Source organism: Heterocephalus glaber, unplaced genomic scaffold (genome assembly GCF_053883595.1).
Source record: "Heterocephalus glaber isolate CG9 unplaced genomic scaffold, H.glaber_assembly_v1.0 deba00001689, whole genome shotgun sequence".
NCBI classification, from domain to species: Eukaryota; Metazoa; Chordata; class Mammalia; order Rodentia; family Bathyergidae; genus Heterocephalus; species Heterocephalus glaber.
Genome location: NW_028258414.1, coordinates 7,186,930 through 7,207,908, shown reverse-complemented (window position 1 = coordinate 7,207,908; position 20,979 = coordinate 7,186,930). Strand labels below are relative to the sequence as shown.

At 39.7% G+C, this 20,979-nt stretch overlaps 1 protein-coding gene and 1 long non-coding RNA gene across 11 annotated transcripts in view; one reads left to right on the top strand and one right to left on the bottom strand.

The window, feature by feature from the left end:
- Positions 1 to 20,979, bottom strand: part of Trip4 (thyroid hormone receptor interactor 4) — a 65,758-nt gene that overhangs the window by 15,306 nt on the left and 29,473 nt on the right. For 8 of the 9 annotated variants that reach the window (XM_087199127.1, XM_087199134.1, XM_087199129.1 and 5 more), the window contains 4 exons: positions 19,765 to 19,891; positions 16,601 to 16,788; positions 12,717 to 12,841; positions 7,572 to 7,663 (listed from right to left, as the gene is read on the bottom strand). In XM_087199127.1, the coding sequence (XP_087055253.1) occupies positions 7,572 to 7,663; positions 12,717 to 12,841; positions 16,601 to 16,788; positions 19,765 to 19,891 (532 nt within the window). The remainder of the gene's footprint in view (positions 1 to 7,571; positions 7,664 to 12,716; positions 12,842 to 16,600; positions 16,789 to 19,764; positions 19,892 to 20,979) is intronic. The other variant, XR_015446500.1, reaches the window with a different exon arrangement.
- LOC110344134 (uncharacterized) overlaps positions 1 to 20,979 on the top strand; it is a 55,686-nt gene that overhangs the window by 20,938 nt on the left and 13,769 nt on the right. The window contains exon 4 of one of the 2 annotated variants that reach the window (XR_002386458.2): positions 4,368 to 4,543. The exons of the other annotated variant lie outside the window; for it this stretch is intronic. This is a non-coding gene — a long non-coding RNA (uncharacterized LOC110344134). Of the gene's footprint in view, positions 1 to 4,367; positions 4,544 to 20,979 lie in introns of those variants that run through there. 2 annotated transcript variants of the gene reach the window in all.

Below are 20,979 nucleotides of genomic sequence, written 5' to 3'. Positions count from 1 at the left end.
AACACATAAAAACTGATCGAAATTGACAGGTGTGGTGGACACCCTTGTAATCCTAGCACTCTTGGAGGTCAGAAGGATCACAAATTCAAGCACAGCCAGGGCAACCAGTGACTTAGCAATACCCAGTCTCAAAAACTAAAAAAGCTCTGGGGATATAGCTCACTATGAAGGACCTGGGTTCAATCTCCACTATCAGAATAACAAAACAAAACAAACTGTCAAAAGTAATAGTAGTTATTACTATTCTTCATGGCTAATTAAAAGCCACCACCCCACTCTACCCCCTCCCCCTCCGTGCTAGGGATCCAATCCTGGCCTCACGGGTTAGGCAAACACTCTACCACTGAGCTACATTCCTGGCCCAAAAGCCATGTTTTAATAATAAAGTCTTTTGGAATTCCTCCCAGCTAGAAACAATCTTTCCTTCTATTAAGTCCTCAAAGGCAATCCACTTTTTTTAAGATAGTTATCTTGGGCTAGGAGTGGAGCTCCTAGTACAGTGTGTGCATAGCATGATGAAGCTCTGGGTTTGCTCTCTAACACTGTGCATACCTATCTAGCTAGTGGCCTTCCAGGTATCAGAGGACAGAACCTATGGCTAATTTATCTGTTTCCCTTAGTGTCTAGAATGGTGTCTGACTTATACTAGGCACTCAAATAATTTACTGATGAACAAACTTTTTTAAAAAGTGAAGGGAATCTTAAAAATTCTATGTTAGGGCCAGGGATTTAGCTCAGTGGTTCCGTTGCTTGCCTTGTAAGCGCAAGGGCCCAAGTTCGATCCCTGGTACCAAAAAAAAAAAAAATTCTATGTTCATTGCCAGGTGAAAAGGTAAACATTAAAGAATTTATATAAATACATAGAAAAGTAGTAATACTGACATCTTTCTTCAGGATAAACAGTTTGATACTAAGACTGTAAACAACAATAAAGATAGTCTGTTCTGACCTAGAAACTCTAAAAAATGTTATAGTTTTTACGAGAATTCTCAAAACACATTCCCTCTTTCAAATGAGCTTTAATTTTACAAAATTACTTAGGGTTAGGATAGCTGTTAGCAACATACAATTTCCCTCTAAGGATATTCTGAGGACTATGAACAGGCAGATTTTCTCAGCACAATAGAAAGGACATTTTCACATTTTTGTTTTTTTATGGTACTAGGAACAGAATCCAGGGTTATCACATATGTTAGGTAGGCAAGGTCTCTTCCACTGAGCTACACACCCAGCCCCCTACATGTTTTAAAAGAGAATTTAAGGACTTTGCCTTTTCAACATCAATGCATGGTTTGAATATTGACCATTTCTTCCTTAATATGTAATCTCTCAACTCTCACAGATGACCCATTTAGTGATACAAGCTGATGATTTCCACATATGAAGTGATATCTATAATCTTTCTGAAGACCTATGTTGCTTAGATGCTCTTATAGAAGAAGGAACAAGTAAACCTCTTTTCTACTAGAAGATTGCAATTCTACTTCTACTGTCAATATTTGGATATGGGTACCTAGAAGAATTGCCTCAGCATAATTCCTTGCAGACAGGGTCCTGGCTGTCATATAAGCCCTAAGGGCAAATAGACTAATGGGTCAGAAAACTGGCAGGAAAGGGATGAATTCAGTTAAGAATAAACAGAATAATCAATGACCTTGGAGGTTTCAGATGAATCAGATTTTTTTTTTTGAAGGTGGGGATATAAATAGCACAAACACAACAAAAACACATAGAAACAAAAGCCATAAATTCAATTTTTGTTTGAAAACTTGTTAGGTCTACAGAACTGTTCACAGCCACAGCTGCTAATGGTTATGGATTTGGCAATCAAAATGTCTTTGTTAAAAAAAATAAAAAGTTTGAACTGCCTCACTATTGAGTTACAAACCACAGCCTTGATGCATCCTTGCAGTCAACATCCTCCCTGCTGTTTTTGAGAGCTTACATCTGCTGCTGGCAGATAAAATGCTGGTGAATAGAATAGCATAGGCTCCTTCCAGGGAAGCATGGGGGAAGCTTAAGGACACAGGTCAGTTCTCCTCTACCTTTCTCCCCTGCACTGAGCCCACAGCCTTTTCCCTTTCACTCCGGCCCTGTCTAGGATGATCTCCTGCCATTACTCAGGAGGGCTGAGGGCCTATGGGATTTTTTCTGGCACAAATTAGCCAAACTAGGCTTAAAAGATAGAAGGAAGACAAGTTCTTAGCTCAGGGGAAAGCATGTTAAACACATTTTTTAAAAAGCCACTTATAGTTTAACTCGATTTTAAAATAATCACTAACAGTCTTTTTTGTTGTTGTTATTAAGAAAATTAATGATCACACTATGGTCAAAAATAGAGGGCTTAGGATATTTTCATTTATCAAAGAAAGGCCAAGAATGTGAGGTGAGTAGTAAATTACTAAGTTTCTTTGGGGCAGAAAAAAGGAACAGAAAGGAGAAGTAAAATGTGGTCCAAGTCACATAGGAAGTTAGTTTCAGTTAAAATAAAAATGATTACATCCACACTGGTTTTCAAAGAAAACATGATGCAGCTGGATGATAAGAAATGAGAGGTGCAATGCTGAAGGAAGACAGGTTGGGAAACTCGCCTGGATGGTTCTCTCTCAACAAGCTGACCTATGAGGAAAATGGAAAACCAAATGTAGTGGGCTAATGCTTCTTAAACTGTACATACTGAGATGCCAGTTCTACAGAATATAACCAGGTAATATAGGAGGGGAACATTCATGCTCAAAAGGTTTAGAGGGGTGCTGGATGTGGTGGCACATGCCTATAATCCCAGTACTCGGGAGGCTGAGGCAAGAGGATCGCCATGAGTTCAAGACCAGTCTAGGCTACATAGTGAGTGCAGAGCCAGCCTGAACTACAAAGTGAGACCCTGTCTCAAAAAAAAATAAAAGGCTTAGAAGGGCTAGGGATGCAGCTCAGTACTGTAGTGCTTGCCTAGCATGCGAGACACTAGGTTCAATCCCAGTACTCCCAATACAAAACAAAACAAAACAAGACACAACTGCATGTTAGGTCTACCTCTCAGAGAGTCATAATATATACTACCATACTAAGGGCTCTGAGAAATCCTATGGTGAACAAATTTGTTTAATCCAAAGACATTTATGAAATGGACTAGTTTGGGAAATGCTATGTAGGACTATTGTTCCCAAACTCTCAAGTCATTTATTCAGAAACAAGAATGAGGCTGAAAGTCGCAGAGTGCTTGCTTAGCATGTGCCGGGCTCTGGGTTCAATCCTCAGCCTCACCAAAAAAAAAAACAAAAGGCAGCTGGTATAACAGACAAGGCGACTACATTTCTTTTCTTTTCTTTCCTTTTTTTGGTATCGGGGATCAAACTCGGGACTTTGCACTTGCAAGGCAAGTGGCAGAACCACTGAGCTAAATCCCCGGCCCACAACTACATTTCTAACAGCACAGAACTTCAGTCCAAACAGTAACAGGTAGATGACTACCAAAGGTGGTCTAGATGTTTTCCAAGGCAAATACCAAGGCTAGAGGGGCCGGGGATTTAGCTCAGTGGTTCTGGCACCTGCCTCACAAGCACAAGGTCCCAAGTTTGATCCCCAGTACCTCCCCACCAAAAAAACCAAGGCTATAACCTTTAAAAGTGGTAAGATCTGACCAGGTTACGGTGGCATATGGCTGTAATCCTTGATGTAGGGAGGCTAAGGCAGGAGGATCAGAAGTTTGAGGCCAGCCCAGGAAACTCAGTGAGATCCTGTCTCAAAATGGACTGGTGATCCAGCACAGTGGTACAACACCTCTGGGTTCAATCTCTAGTACTTCCAAAAAAGTGGTACAATCCTTACTCAATTCATAGTATCAAACTATGACTATTATCAGTTCTAAACATATTCATATTCTATCCTGAAACACAGGAAATAGTAGGAAAAAGCTGCCAACCACAGGCAAAATGGTATGGGATTCCTGTTTGAGGAAGCTTACAGATTGCTAGCATTTTGGTGTAATGTCACACATAAGGGAAATTCATAAGGAGAGCTGCCAGGACCTCCAGCTGGGAACATATGGAGGATTCCTGTACTTTGACTGCTGCCCTCAGCAACCCCAGGACGTAAAAACTGAATATAACCTCCAAAAGGAACACCGTGCTGACTTGAAAAAGGCACAGCCTTGTGAAGCCAAAAAGATCTGTTTTGTTAATTAAATTTCTAACTCCTGTGTTATGGCTTGTGTCTAGATGTCCCCACAAAGCCTCATGTGGTCATGTGGTCATAGCTGGGGCTTTTCAGAGGTGGCTGGATCTGGAGTGTGTGATGCTGGGATTAAGTGGGTGATGCTGGGATTAAAGGTGTGTGATTACTAAATGAGTCCACTGATTGGTTTGGCATAGTTCTGGGAAGAGACAATGGGAAGGCCCACCCTGGATGTGACTGCAGCTTGCTGCCTTTGCTCTGCCGTCCTCTACCTGCCTGAAGTGTTTCTCCTCTATGATGTCACCATGCCTTGGAGGCAGCCAACTATGAACTGAAACTTCTGTGAACTGAGAGCTATAATAAACCTTTCCTCCTTTAACTTTGGGGGTCAGTTATTTTGTTTCAGCAATGAGAAAAGTAACTAAGACATCCTATAACCCTCATAATACTCCATATATTAGGATTATAGTTTTTTACCTTTTTCTATACTAATTTCTGGCCCAAAAAATTGGCTGTCTAGAGATTGCTATCAGTTGACCTTGCATCAGACAGTGGTTTGCTTGATCAATAAATCAAGCACCTTGCCCATCGACATCACCAGATGCTGCTAGGTTCTCTTTTAGAATGCAAATATAACACAAAGTATTAAGTTATTCTAAGCTATTAATGACTGTGAGTCTAAAACTGTAAGGCCAGGCAGGCCATGGTGACACGTACACTCAAGAGGCTGAGATAGGACTCCAAATACAAGCTCAGCTTGGGTTACATAGCTGTCTCAAAAAACCAAAATCAAAACTGAAACAAACAAAAAAACCCTCAAACACAGACTGTACGGCCTATACCAATATAAGGTATTTTTATAATTATTAGTTATAGATTGAAAAAAAGAGGAAGAGGGCTGGGAGTGTGTAGCTCAGTGGTAGAGCATTTGCCTAACATACATACATAAAGCTCTGGATTTCATCTCCAACAACTCACAAAATATAAAAATCCAAAAACAAAAACCCAAAGATAAAATAGTCTGAAAAACAGAACTGTGAAAAAAAAAAAACAGTGAAAAAGTTAAACTGAAGCACATTTTCTTAAGCACAATGGTAAAAACCCTATTGCAGGGCAGGGGATTTAGCTCAGTGGTTTCACTGCCTGCTGCGCAAGCGCAAGGACCCAAGTTCGATCCCCGGTACCAAAAACCACCCAAAAAACAAAACCTTATTGCCAGAAGTAGCGTAACTGTTTGAAGAATAGGAAAATCATGCCGTAAGGTAGGACTCTTTATGCTTCAGGGATGGACTTTCACTTTCTGAATTTCTGACAGTCTGAGTCTAAACATAGAGACCCTACATTTCAGGAATTTTCCAATGAAACTAGCCCTTCGACTCCCTCTACTGTTCAAAAATGTACTTTAGTTATGTCAGTTCAGTCTTTAGTTTTATATACATATATACACACACATTCATCTGTACATTTATACACACACATATATACATACTCACAATATGGCACAGCCCAAGCAATCAGAGTTCAAATATACTTGCTTATGATATGTTCAATGCCCTGCACCAAATGCTCCAAAAGAAGCAATAATAGATCCTTCCATACCCACCACCCACTCAAAATGATTCAAGTGATAACTGAGGGTTTCTTCACCAAAAGAAGCAAAGTTACATTAAGGGATAAAGACTCTAAGCTTATTAGCTGGACTGTGGCAACAGCTTTTTATGCAGCAATGTATGTGTTAGTTCTCCTACATGAGAAACCAAAGCACCATTAAGTCTTGTCAGTTTCTGAACTTACAGTTTCTTCCTCCAATACATCTTTATTAAACAACTCCCCAAGGTCTGCAGACACCATACCAAGGTCGCCAGTCACGTGGAATATGCCCAATCAGCCCGGGGCAGCAGCAATCCACTGGACCTCCCCCAACCCCACTCCTCTGGCTTCTTCTCTGTACAGCCACCTGGTTCCAAACTACAAAGACGCAGAGGACACCGGACCAGCAGACCACTGTACTGGGGAAGTTGGAGTCATCTTCACCTCCCATCGGGACCGGGACTATCTTCAGGGGAAGGGCAGCTGGAACCTGCAATACAACTCTGCAGAGTTCAACCCTGCAGGAGGACAGGGAGCTCAACTTGGGACTTGCAGCCAGAAATCTGCCTGAATCTCACGGGTCTGCGACTAGCTTGCTGAGACTCATTGACTTATATCTGCACACTGCTACCCACGTTGTCTATCGTGACAGCAGAAAGAGGCCCTTCATCTTCATTGTTATTTTTTATTCCCAAAATTAGTATTAGTTTTTTTCTCTTTTCTTTTCCTTTACTCCTCTTATCTTTAATTTTTTTCCTACTCTTTGCAAATATTTGGTTTTTTCTCCTTTTTTTTCTTTTCTTTTCTTCTTTCTTTTCTCTTTCCTTTCTCTCTCTCTTATACTCACTCTCTTGCTCTCCCACATTGTTCATCTTCCCTTTTTGTCCCTGTTTTGGTCCCCATTCGGAGTTCTTCTTTATTTTCCTATTATTCTCCTTTTCCTTCTCACCTGTGTCCTCTGGCCACACTGCTAACCTTCCCCTATCCTTCTTCCCATCTGTCCCTCCCTCCCCAACCCCGTCTAACTCCCCATCCCAAAGGGTAAAGTTGTTATATTGAAGAGTTTATTCACTATATGTTGGGTTAGTCCTCGATCTTGATTTAATTCACACAGCTAAAGGTGATAGATTAATAACTATCACAAAATGTCATTTTCGAAGATGTACTTGATGCAATGGTGTTGCTGATTGTATCACTTGGGCTAAGGTGTTGGTATTGATCTAGTCAATGAACCTTCCTAGTATAAGGAAAATGAGATAGCCTTAGAGTCATTAGAGACTCAAAACTTAAAGACCAGCTATATCTGGAAGACACCTCTGAGAAGCAATCATTCCATACGGGTTCTAAGTACAAGCAACAAAGATACCTACAATAAGCAATTTCAAACTATCGACCCAGGAGTTAAACCAAGGACAGTACCAAAAACAAAAATGAGAAGACATTTAAGCAAGGCACAAACTCAGACTTCCACCCCACCAGGGGTAAATCCTGGGGGAAATGAGATGGAAAAGTCCCATAACCAACCACCTGGATACTCTGAACTGATAGCACAGGAAGTAACAAAACAGATGAATGAGGCTCTAGAAAAATTCAAAGCAGAAATAATCTCCCAGATACCTATATAGATGGTGAGCAGAGTGAAAGACATGATTAGAGGATCTAGAACAGAAACAGATTAAACAACTCCCCTTTTCTTCATATGTCTAAACGTAGTTACTAGCAGCTTATTTTCTTCAGGATATTCTGGTTAAGATTTATGAGTCCATTGTGATAAAGCCAAGATCTGCCCAAGAAAAGTATCCTTTACTTGCCTGCTCCTTAAATTGTTTCTGGGACAAGCAATCAACTAGGTCCACACAGCCCAGAAGACAACCTGAAGGATAGTCACCGGGAAATTCCACATCTAAATCAAGACAAAAGAAAAAATCAGATAAATTTCCTTCTTTGTCACCCTGCAACTCAGAAATCTATTTTAAATTCTGAAAAAATTACCTTTCCCATTATCTATTTATAGACATAAGGAAAACAAAACAATTCTTTGGCCCAATTGTTTGTATTTTAGCAAAAAACCTAGTGAGTAGCTGGCTTGGTTTACTATCAGCATGCTAAGCTACAAAACTCTTTCTTTAGAAAACTATTCCCTATTTATACTATTAAAGCTCAACAATTCCACAAGTTTATTCCAAACAAATCAGTTCTGCAATACTCAGTTGGATCAGACTGAAGTTTGGTGGTAATTAGTTTGGGGAACAAAGAAATACAGCTATGAGGAACAAGAGAAAAGCCATAAAAATGTGGCAAAAAAAAAAGAATGAGTTCTTCCTGTAAGCTGCCTGAGATGATCTGTGAAAATGGTTTGCTACTCCTTGACCCAGAAAACCTCACAAAATCATGCAAATCAAGAGGGCCAAATCTTTGTGCGCACTTTAAGAACACCCTGTGAAATTGCTCAGGCCAGCAAGGGTATGCATATGTGCAAGCCCACCAAGTCTCCAAAGGATGTCACTTTAAAGAAGTAGCATGAGCTATTACAGAATTACAATGGTGAAGTTGGTAGGTGTGCCCAGGGCAAAGAGTGGGGCTGGACACAGGGTGTGGCGCAAAGAGTGCTGAATTTTTACTACACATGCTTAAAAATGCAGAATAAAAGCAACTGAAGGGTTTAGATTAGATTGTCTGGTCAGTGAATGTATCCAGGTGACCAAAGCAGCTAAGAGGCATTGCAGTAATCACAGAATTCAGGATCAGATAAACCCATCTGTGAACTGCTCTACACACCAAGATAACCCTTACTGAAAAGGAACAAATTATTCCTAAACCAGAGAAGGAAGTTGCACAGAACAAAAAGATAGCTGGAAGAAGCTGAAGAAACAAAAACTTACAGCACAGAATAAATTAAGCGTAAAATAAATGCAAATAAAAATTTTTACAAATGTGTGTCAGAACACAAATATATTTATTTATTTTTACATTACTGGGGATATAACCAGGGGCACTCTACCATTAAGCTACAGCCCCAGACCGCCCCCCCCCCGCCTTTTTTTTGCAGTACTTAGGATTGAATCCAAGGCCTTCACACTGAACTACATCCCTAGCCCTTTTTATTTATTGTTATTATTAATTTGGGGGGGTTTTTTTGTACCAGGGATTGAACTCGGGTCCTTGCACTTGTGAGGCAAGTGGCGGAATCACTGAACTAAATCCCTGGCCCTGTTGTTGTTTTGAGACAGGGTCTTGCTATGTCATTCAGGCTGGCCTTGAACTCATTATGTAGCCCAGGCTGGCCCTGAACTTGTGGTGATCTTTCTGCCTCAGCTTCCCAAGTGCTGGAATTACAGGGGGTGAACCACCATACTTGGTTTATCTTTTCTACTTTTGGGGGTTTTTTTGGTACCAGGGATCAAACTCAGGACCATGTGCTTGCACGGCAGGCGTGGTGCCACTGAGCTAAATCCCCGGCCCTCTTTTCTACTTTCGAGACAGAGTCTCACTAAGTTATCCAGTTAGGACTCAACTTTGTGATCCTCTGGCCATCCAAGTGCTGAGATTATAGGCATGTGTTCCCATCCTTGGATAGAATCCAAATTTAAAACAAGCCTGACAGGGCTGGGGATATAGCTCAGTGGCAGCATGCCTGCCTGGCAAGTGCAATGTCCTGAGTTTGATTCCTGGGATGGCAAAAAATAAAACAAGCCTGAGATATCAGTCAAAAGAAAAATGTGCTTTTAAGGAAGTATGCACTTTTGATCACTCCTAGTGATTTCTTAAGCTTAGTTTCTTTCTTTTTCTTTTTTTTTCCTTTTTGTTTTTGGTACCGAGGCAGGCGCCAGAACCACTGAGCTAAATCCCCAGCCGGAACAACTTCCTTTTTTTTTTTTTGGTACTGAGGATTGAACTTGGGTCCCTGCGCTTGCACAGCAGGCAGTGAAACCACTGAGCTAAATCCCTGGCTGCTCTTTTTGGTTTTTTGAAACAGGATCTCGCTTTGTGGTACAGGCTGTCCCCAAACTCACAGTTTCTCCTGCCACAGTTTCTCCGCCTCCCAACTGCTGGGATTACAGATGTGTTCCACCACACCAGGCTAGCTTAATTCTCTCTTTAAAACACTAAAAATTTTTTTATTACTACATGTTTGCAGTATATAATGACTACGCTCATCATGGGAAGTTGGTTCACGTACATAATACATCTTAATTCTTTTTGCTTTTCTAAGTTTGGTTCCTTAAAAACTTTTCCTTTTTGGTTCCAGGGATTGAACCCAGAGCCTCATGCACACTAGGCAGGTGCTCTACCATTGAGCTATATCCCTAACCCTTTTTTACATTTTTGAAATAAGAGCCTAACTGAGGCTGGCCTCAAACTTGGGATTCTCTTGCCTCAGTCTCCTGAATAGCTGGAATTACAGGCATGCATCACCATACCCAGCTTCTTAAAAACTATTAAAGATAGTTCTGTAATTATTCATTGTACCTTCAAAACAAATGTATGAGCTGGACAAAAGAAAGGAAAATAGGATGCCCAAGGGTTAGAGTTTTTTCTAAGATCCAAATTTACTATGCGTGGGGGGATTCCTAAAATTATCTGCTAAAGTCAATAAACCTGAATTTACCCAAATCTGCTAGCAGGTATCTATTAGTCACTCCTGATATTTAAAAAATCTTGTTTACTGTTGTTTTTCCCAACCTAAAGATCCCAGAGTTTATGAGTCATTTATTTTATCTGCAATAGTAAAAGGAAGAAGATTTTCTCAGATAAAAATTAAAGTTACTGCTGGGGGTGGTGGTGCACGCCTGTGATCTCAGCACTAGAGAGGCTGAGGCAGGAGGACTGCTGTGAGTTTGAGGCCAGCCTGGGCTATATAGTGAGTTCAAGGCCAGCCTGAACTACATAGCGAGATCCTGTCTTTAAAAAATAAATTAAAGTTACTATTGCTTCTTGATGTTTTGAGTAAGATCAAGTGTAAAATTAAATTAGTTGGTTGATTTCTGGGGTTGGAAACTGATGTTTTATTTATACTTAATGCTTTGAACTGCTGTCTATGATTTATCATTAAACAAATTAATAAACAAATACAAGGTTTTAAAAGTCCCTTTCAGCCTCCAAAACTGCTACACAGATTCAATGCCATCCTGATTGAAATCCCAACAGCATATTTCACAGAACTAGAAAAAACAATCCAAAAGTTCATCTGGAACCAGAAGAGACCTAGAATACCAAAAGCAATTCTAGGCAATAGTCATGGCAGGGGGTGTCACAATTCCCAACTTGAAAGTCTACTACAAAGCCACTGTGATAAAAACAGCATGATACTGGCAAAGAAACAGATCCGAGAATCAGTGGAATAGATTAGAAGATGCAGAAACAACTCCAGACACACTCAGCTACCTCATCTTTGACAAAGGAGCCAACCATCCTCACTGGAGGAAAGATAGCCTCTTTAATAAATGGTGCTGGAAAAACTGGATTTCAACCTGCCAAAGATTAAAACTAGACCCCTATCTTTCACCATGCACTCAACTAAAATCAAAGTGGATTAAAGATCTAAATATTAAAACAGAAACACTGAACTTGCTGGAAGACAAGTTAGGCAGAACTCTTGAAGACACTGGCATAGGAAAGGACTTTATGAACAAATCCTCAGTAGCACAGGAACTAGCACAAAGAAAGAATCAACAACTGGGATCTCATCTTATTAAAAAGCTTCTGCACTGCAAGAGAAACCACCAACAGAGCTAAAAAACAACCTTCAATGTGGGAAAAAACTTTTACCAGCTGTTCCTCAAACAAAGGTCTACTACCTAGAATATATAAAGAACTCAAAAAAATCAGAACCCCCAAATATAAAGACCCAATTCAAAAATGGGCATCTGACAAAGAAGTAAAAGCAGCAAATAAATATATGAAAAAATGAGAAAGAGATGCAGATGAAAAAAAAAGAGATGCAGATGCAAACAACACTGAGATTCCACCTCACCCCAGAAAGAATGGCTGTTATCATGAAATCAACCAATAACAAATGCTCGTGGGGTTGTGGGGAGAAAGGAACCCTTTTTCATTGTTGTGAGAGTGCAGACTGGTGCAACCTCTACGGAAATCAATATGGAGATACTTCAAACAACTAGGACTGGAAGTCCCATTTGACCCAGCTATTCCTTTACTGGTTATCTTCCCAAAGAATTAAAAGAATCATACCACAGAGATATATGTGCACCCATGTTTATAGCAGCCCAGTTTGTAATAGCTAAAACTTGGAAACAGTCCAATTGCCCATCAACTGGAGACTGGATAAAGAAGATGTGGGTTTTTTTATACAATGCAGTACTACTCAGCCATAAAGAATGAGAAACTAGATACATTTATAGCTAAGTGGATGCACATTGAGGCCATACTCTTAAGTGAAATAAATAGGACACACTTGTGTAAATACCGAATACTTTCTCTGGTGTGAAAAACTAAAAGTGTAAATAAAAATCAAAACGTATAATTGAGGGCCAGGGATTTAGCTCAGTGGTTCCACCACCTGCCTCACAAGCGCAAGGTCCTGAGTTCGATCCCCACTACCAAAACAAAAAGTGTAATTGATATTGTGAAATAGAAAATGTCTAAAGGAATAGGGGAAATGGGAGGGGAAGGGGAAAGTAAAGAAGGGAAAAGAAAAAAATGAGAAAAGGAAAAGGAAAAACATGGAAACAAAGTCTTTGTAAATAGGGAAGGGTGGAGGGGGTGAAGGGAGGGCAGGGGAATGGGGAAAAAATAAGAACCAAGATACATCATGTAAAAGTACATGATCCCAATGAAGAATGTAACTGTATTGTATAGCTAAAATGTACCAATAAACTAAATGGGAAAAAAAAGTCCCTTTCAGCCAAGAAAAAGCCACAGGAAGAAGGAAATGAAAGATAAACATCAATGACTTCTCTCCACAAAGTGAGACTGAAAGAACATATGGCTGTTACCTTTCCCACACAGAAGACGGTATGTAGCCTGGAGTTCGGAGACTTCTTGAGGGGAAGGTTTTTTGCCTGTCGCTGCTATCCAAAGTCGTCCTCTGTGGGGAGTGTACCAGGATCTGCCCTCCACCCTTAAACAGATACAGATTTAGTGAGAAGCATCTCAATTTTAGTTTCTCAGAAGATCCCCCCCACATACAACAAATCCTACAGCAAAGTTGCCAGTTGAACCACAAGATCTAAAGAAGATACCTCAATCAGGAAGGGCTCTTTTGTGGAAAACAATACCAAAAAAACAAAAGCCTCTTTTCTCCCATAATACCTCTCCCTTGAGGGTGAACCCTGTTCTCTAATTTCTCCTATTAACAGAACAAAATTCATCTCTTTCAACTTCTGACTACTTGGGTCACCTGGTTCCTGAAGCTCAGACCTGGAGATGTTAATAGTTTTGAACTTCTACGCATTTTATTTTTAAGGCATCCAAGTTATGCCACAGATGGGGAAATCCCTGCTCTTCCAGTCAAAGGCTAACCTTTTCCTGGAAGATTTACTGATTTATTCTCCAGCTTGACAGAAAAATTCTCATCTACACAGAACTACCCAAGAATGATACTTTTATAATTATTTAGTAGAATTTAAGTAAATAAAAATACTCTTTAAATTGCAACAACATCCATATCATTTTCTAATCATTTACATACAAGGTTATGTTTTGTGTGGATAACTAATCAGCGTGTTGACTAATTTGAAAAAATCTTTAAGTGGAACAACAGAATCCATTCAAGAGAATTTAATTAATTTGCTACTTTCCAAGATGTTTCTGTTCGCTTTTTCCCAAATTAAATAAAGCACCTGAATAATATAAGCCTCTCCCCTCATTCTTACAATGGGAAGTAGGGCTGTGACTTTTTCATATTCTTCATGTTCCAATGCAGATCAATTAAGTGTTCATGGTGAGGAATGAACCAATGTGTGTCTGCCCTCTACACCAAATAAGCTGAAGAGTTACTGAGAAAATGGCCTGCCAAATGCAGCAGAACCACACATTTTATTTCTGTTGGATTAGTGATTGTGGGATGGATGTTGCTCATCCTGTTCTTGTGTCTTTTTTTTCTTTTTTGGTACCGGGGATTGAACTCGGGTCCTCGCACTTGTGCAGTGGGCAGCAAAACCACTGAGCTAAATCCCCGGCCCACTCATCCTATTCTTTTCAGTGAGAATATCTGAATAACAGAGCCCTAAAATAGGATCAAAGAAATGTAAACATTCTGATTTCCAGGAGGCAAGCTGTTTCATTTTCTACTTTGGAAAAGGAAGACACCTAAACTGCAGAGAAATGAATGAGAAGAAGAACAGACATCTGGAGCTTGGCTGTCTTGGAGCAGAAGCAGATTCACCTGTGCTTGTTCTGAGAGCCCTACACTAAGAAGTCAAAGCAATTAGGAGCTGAAGCAAAAAAGTCTGACCTTCAGTACGGGAGAAAACTGTAGTGTACCTTATTAAAGAAAGAAACGAGAGCTGGGAATTTAGCTCAGTGGTTCTGCCACCTGCCCTACAAGCGCAAGGACTCGAGTTCGATCCCCAGTACCAAAAAATAATAAAAAAAAAAAAAGGAAATGATGCCTCACAGAGAAATTATTGAAGTAGAAGTGACTGTCCCTAAGTGCCAATAATTTTTCTTTCCAGAATGCAGGGAAATGAATGTGAAGTGAAGTGAAGTGGAAAGAACACTTTGAAACCCAAACTACAACACTCAGCACTAGGGAGACTAAGGCAGGGGGATCATGAGTTCAAGGCCAGCCTGGGATACATAGTGAGATCTTGACTGAAAAACAAAAACAAAACCCCCCAAACAAACAAACACCTGAACTCTAGCTCTGTCTCTGCTACTTTCTAGCTTTGTAACAGAGCAACCTACCTCACCATTGCCTGCCTCATACTGTATCATACTGTAGTAATACTTCACAGAGGTCTTGCTTCAAAAACCAAGATTCTATTTAAATAAAAGATTTTTACTGTTATGAGTTAAGAATTCCCAGGCATATAAAATAGATTGGCCAGGTGTGGTGGTGCATGCCTGTAATACCAGCAATTGGGAGGGTGAAGCAGGAGCACTGCTGTGAGTTCGAGGCCAGCCTGAAATATATAGTAAGACCTTATCTCAAAAACGACAACAATTAAAAAAATCTCATAGATTAAATAAGAAAAAATGAAGCTGGGTTTGGTGGCATACTCTTGTAATTCCAGCACTCAGGAGGCTGAGGCAGGAGGATCATGAATTCAAGCCCAGCCTAAATTATATAGAGACAATGTCTTAAAAAAACTAAAAAACAAAAATATAAAAAGGAAAAATGAGTATGTGGTAATGATAAATAATAGAAAAACTAATATAAATATATATCATATTCTCACTATGGAACAATATGCACAGGAAAAATAATAGAAATAAATGCTCCAAAATGCTAATAGCTATTTCTAGGTGGTAGGTTTATAGGTGACCTTTTTGATTCAAACTACTTTTATGTTAAGAAGAAACACAACAACAACAACAACAACAACAACAAAGAAACATAACAAGGCCGGGGATTTACCTCAGTAGCACTGCACCTGCCTCATAAGCGCAAGGTCCTGAGTTTGATCACAGGTACCAAAAAAAAAAAAGAAAGAAACAAATCTAACAAACCATGGGATAGTAAGCTATTATCACTAACAGGTATGACTCAGCTTTATAAGTCTTCTACATACCCTTCACGACTTCCCCTACTTTTTTTATAGAAAAGGAATTCTGGCAGAATAGTTTTTCAACACGATTAACAGGATTAATAGACAGTTAAGGGGGAAAAATAAGTGTCTGGTGCTGTTGTCTTAATAAAATAAATAAATAAATATATAGGCATTAAAGCTTTTAAAGTTTCAAATAGGATCAAACCATTAAGGTTGCTGACTAATATATTAACTGAAATGAAGTCAAGAGAGGTTTTTTACAATAGACTTTCTTCCTAAGATGAAAAAAACTGGTATTCTATCTTTGTTATGACTTGGATCCTTAGCCTATCTAAACTCAGTTTGCTTTTTAAGCTATTTGGCAGAAAAGAAACAAACAAACAAAAAACACTATTGGTTTTTTTTTTGGTACCAGGGATTGAACTTGAGTCCTTGAGCTTGTGAGGCAGGCAGGGAACCACTGAGCTAAATCCCCGGCCAACACTATGATTTTTATCAATTTAAAATCCCCCCCAAAAAATTAAAAAAAATCCCTAGCCAGTTACAGTAGCTCAAACTCATGGTCCTAGCTACTTGACAGGCTGAGGTGGGAGGATCATTTGAGGATAGGAGCTCAAGATCAGCTTCGCAACACAGTGAGACAGAATGTCTCAAAAAAGCCAGATCAGTCAAAATTAAAATACTATGAAGCCACCAATACACTGTTTAAAGTTCCATGTACTGAGGAATATTATAAATCATCACTGGAGAGCCAGGCATGGTGGTGCAAGCCTATAATCCCAGTACTTGGGAGGCTGAGGCAGGAGGATCACTGGAGTTCAAGGCCAGCCTGAGCTACAAAGCTAGACTCTGTCTCAAAAAAACCAAAAACAACAACAAAAACATCACCAGAAAACAAATTCCAATCCATAGTTCTAGAACAAGTTTATGTCACTGTAAGATCTTTCACTGCTAAAATTCATTTCTAGGGCGGGGATTTAGCTCAGTGGTGCCAATGCCTGCCTCGAAAGCGCAAGGGCCTGAGTTCGATCCCCAGTACAAAAAAAAAAATTCATTTCTATCCTTACCTTTTTTTTTTTTTGGTACCAGGGATCAAACTCAGGTCCCTGAGCTTGCACAGCAGGCAGTTAAACCACTGAGCTAAATCTCCGGCCCTCTATCCTTACCTTTTAATCCCTCTGACAAGCAGAGAAGCCCAAGGCTGATGCACAGAAAGGCACCAGCCACTATCAAAGCCTTCCTGGAATTCTTCATCCTGTATTCTCAGTTGGTGCTGATATAGGCTGAACTCTAGTCCCGATCCTGCTGAATGGAAAGCCTTCTTCTGTGAGGTGGCACCTGTGTGATCGACCCACTATACAGGGAGGAAAAAAATTCTGTCTTACATAGGAAGAAACTGGGAAAGGTGGACAAAATGTGAATAATGCTAGTAATGATGAATCAAGAGGCCAGAAGTGGTGGTATAGGAGGCTAAGCCAGGAAGATTGCAAGATCAAGGATGGCTTGAGCCTGTTTCAAAATAAAAATTTTAAACAGTTGGAGTGTAGCCCATTGGTAGAGTGCTTGGATAGCATGCATGAAGCACTGAGTTCAATCCTCAGTAATAACAAAAAAAAAATCACACTAAGAGCATTTTCTTAGAAAATTTTATCCCATCTTTGTTCAAGGCCAAAAACGCTGAGATGGTATAAATTCAATAAGAGTTGTCCAGGATATGATAACAAGGTCTTCTCTTTATTTATTTTTGTACTATGAAATATTGAACCAGGGCTTTCCCACTGAGGTAAGTCCCCAGCCCTTTTGGTGACAGGGTTTCATTAAATTGCCCAGGATGGCCTTGAACTTGTCATCCTCTTGTTTCACCCTTCCAAAGTGCTGGTAATATAGCCATGTACCACCATGTCCAGCTATAAACTCCTATATTAAAGTATAAGGAGAAAGTTTGCTGCTTCCCTGAAATGAACAACTTTTCCCCAAAAGAAAAGACAGAGCCCCTGGGAGGCAAGGCTCCTATCACACACAGGGGACAGGGAATTACAGGGTCAGGTGATTACATGAGATGAGAGTCTTGGCAACAGTGCACTCAGAGGTAGATGAAATAAGAAGATCAAGTGCTTCAGAATGAAGAAGAAAAAACAGGCTACTGTGATGGTGAGACTTAATTTTTTTAATTTAACAATTTATTGAAAAAGCCCCGCTAGAGTGGTAGACTGGCAGCCTGGAGATCCTAACAATCATTTAACCCTGAAAGCTTTCAGTTTTCTCTACACAAAAGGGGGAAGCTGGAGTAAAGGAATCTCTTAGAATGTTTCTGCAATAAAATTTTATGATTCTCAATTATGTCATATCTTAAAAAAATACACTTATGGGCCAGGGATGTGGCTCAGTGGCACCGCACCTGCCTTGCAAGCACAAGGTCCTGAGTTTGATCCCCAGTACCGGAAGCAAAACAAAACAAAACAAAAAAATATTTATTCTGCACTTAAGTATGTGAAAAGTACGTAACTAGGGAGACATTAAATATCAAAAAGATACTGTTCTTGCTTTCAAGGAACTTAGATACTAGTAGAAGACAAATATAAAAGTAATTGTCCAAAACATAAAGTAAAACTGGGTAAATACGAAATAAAGATAGAACCTCTTACATGGGAATGTAGAGGAAGAATTGATTCATAATGGAGGAAGTAAGTAATTTTATAAAAATGCTGAGATTTGAACAATCTTCATACCCAAATCCTTTGTTCTATCTCTACTACACTTTTTTTGTTGTTTTTTTTTTTGGTACCGGGGATCGAACTCTGGTCCTTGTGCTTGCGCAGCAGGTGACAAAACCACTGAGCTAAATCCCTGGCATCTACTACACTTTTTGAGTCTAATCACACAGCCACTTACCTAAATTAATCTCTCCTTAATCTTTTAATATAGTTACAGAACTTCTTAACCAGTCTCTTCATTTACATTTTTAGTCATTAATAACTGTCTTTTTCCTTACTGGTGCTACAACACTAACATGTGTCCTCACATATTATCTCCCTACTGTGCTGCTGCAATAATCTCCTCAGCAATTCTGCTGCTGCTAGTCTTACCTTTCCCTTCAATCCATTCTCTATATAAGCATGGAAGTCATGCAAAACTGCTAAAATCCTTCAAAGACCTCTCTATGCCAACTGTAGGATAAAACCTGAACTCCTTAGTATGTAACATAAGGGCGTTCATGATCAGGGGTTGTCTGAGATACTGGGTTGAGTAGTATGCCCTCAATGTTTAAGTCTACTGTGATTGTTTATTTATTTAAATATTTAATTATTTTTGGTACTTGGGATCGAACTCAGGACCTTGAGCTTGAGAGGTAGGCGCAGTGCTACTGAGTTAAATCCCCAGCCCAAAGTTTACGTCTACTTACATTCTACTTACATTCTGACCTTTATTTTGAAATAAAGTCTCCAAGAATGCAATCATTTTAAGATGAGATCATCCTAAATCCAGTGACTACTGTCCTTATAAAGTGGAGAGGACACACAGAGACAGAGACATACAGGGAAGAAGGCAATGTGGAGCCAGAGGTATGGACTAGAGCAGTGGTGGCAAACCCACAGCATGCGTTTGCAGCGGGCTGTACCACTGAAAGCTCTAAAAGGTTTGCCATCACTGGACCAGTGTGATGTAGCTACAAGCTGAGAGATGCGTAGGGTCACCAGAAGCAGAAAAGGCACGAAACAGTCTCCTGCAGAACCTTCAAAGGGAACGTGGCCCAGGTGACACCTTGATTTTGTTTTTTTGTGTTTTTTTTCCAGTACTTGTGCTTTCCAGGACCTTGGGCTTGCCAGGCAGGCACAGTGCTACTAAGCTATATCCCCAGCCTGACACCTGGATTTTGAATAAATGGCAGCCCTAGGAAACTAATACATCTACCACTCCATAACAATACTTAATTACTTGTGATTCTCCCAGACCTGTGTGCCTTTGCACATGTTGTATCTTCTACTTGGAATTCCCTTCCCAAATGTGTCTGCTTGCAATTACTCTCTCTCTATTGTGATACTAGGGATTGAGCCCAGGTCCTTGCACATGTAATCCACCACTGAGCCACATCCCCCTAGTGTCTAAATCACTACAGTACGTAATAAAACCTGTTAGAAGATAACTCAGAAGATAAACAGGTAGTTTGTTAAAAGTGCTGCAAAAATAACTGGAAAAACTAGACTAGAGAAAAGGGTTTGTGGATATGCTAAGAACAGATTGGTATCTAAAGCCTATGAAAAGGACACATCAGAACGGAAAAATATTTGGAATCAAGTTTCATTATGAATTAGAAGCAAAGTCCACTAACCTGGGGAGGGGACTGGTACAGGTTGGGATTTACCAGAACTCCCAATGGGTCTTCAGAAGATCTATCCAATCTCATCAGTGGTTGGTTCCAAGTTCCACTGGCAATGGCCTGTATGGTCTCATCTAATCTGTGATAACAAATCAAAAAGATGCAATAGTCAATAATGTTTTATGCTTAGAATGTGCTTACTTACCACAAACACAAAACTCTTCAGTAGTAACAAAATTTGGAATTCAAAGGGGAGTCCATAGACAACCACCCCTCCTTACTCCACCGTTCTTTCTCTTTGCACCAAGAATCCTAAGGAAAATGGGTTGCTCATCTTGTTAAACAAGATCAATAAACAAGACCAGAAAAGTTGCCTAGAAATAGCCTGACCCATAGAAGAATACTCTGTGGCAACTTATCTAACCAACATGCCCTATACAGCTGCTGCTCTGTCTCCTCAGGGACCTTTCCTACTCCTTCATGCTAACAAATTCTAAAGAGACCACCTACTTCCCCAATACAAAAGTGCTTACTCCTTTCTGTAAGCACCTACTATCCAACAATTAATGGACACATCTCAAATTATTCTAAGGTCCCCAAAGTACTGGCACTAGGATTTGACTTTAAACTTATAAAATAATGTGATAATTTTCATTTGAAGATTATGAAATCCTACTGGCCTTTAAGAAATCATAGGTGTAAGGGAGAATAACAGAGCAGATGGATAGGACTAAAGTATGTTTTATATATATATATACATATATATACATATATATACACACACATATATATACATACACATATATATATGTGAAAATGCCACACTGAAACCCAGTGTTCTATAAACTATGCAGTAATAAAAAGACATATATTGGAAAAAATGAGCATAGGTCCTGTAAAAACTCTATCTTATTCCATTCTAATTTCCAATAGTACTTGCTGCTATATTCCATACCTCTATTGGATGCTTGACAACCATTTGTGAATGATGATAATTCTAAGGGACTACATAACGAAAAGCTTCTAATAACAAGGAAGGATGAACCTGACCTTGATTTCAATTCAAGTTATAATTATTAGAAACCTCTTCGGTGCAATGCAACTTGTGGTGGGGGACATGGTTCCTGACTTTAAGAAGCTTTGAATCTACGTGCTAGGTTTAAGATAGCTACACGGATGATCAACCATATCTGAAGGGCATAATAGTTACTACGGACACACACAATC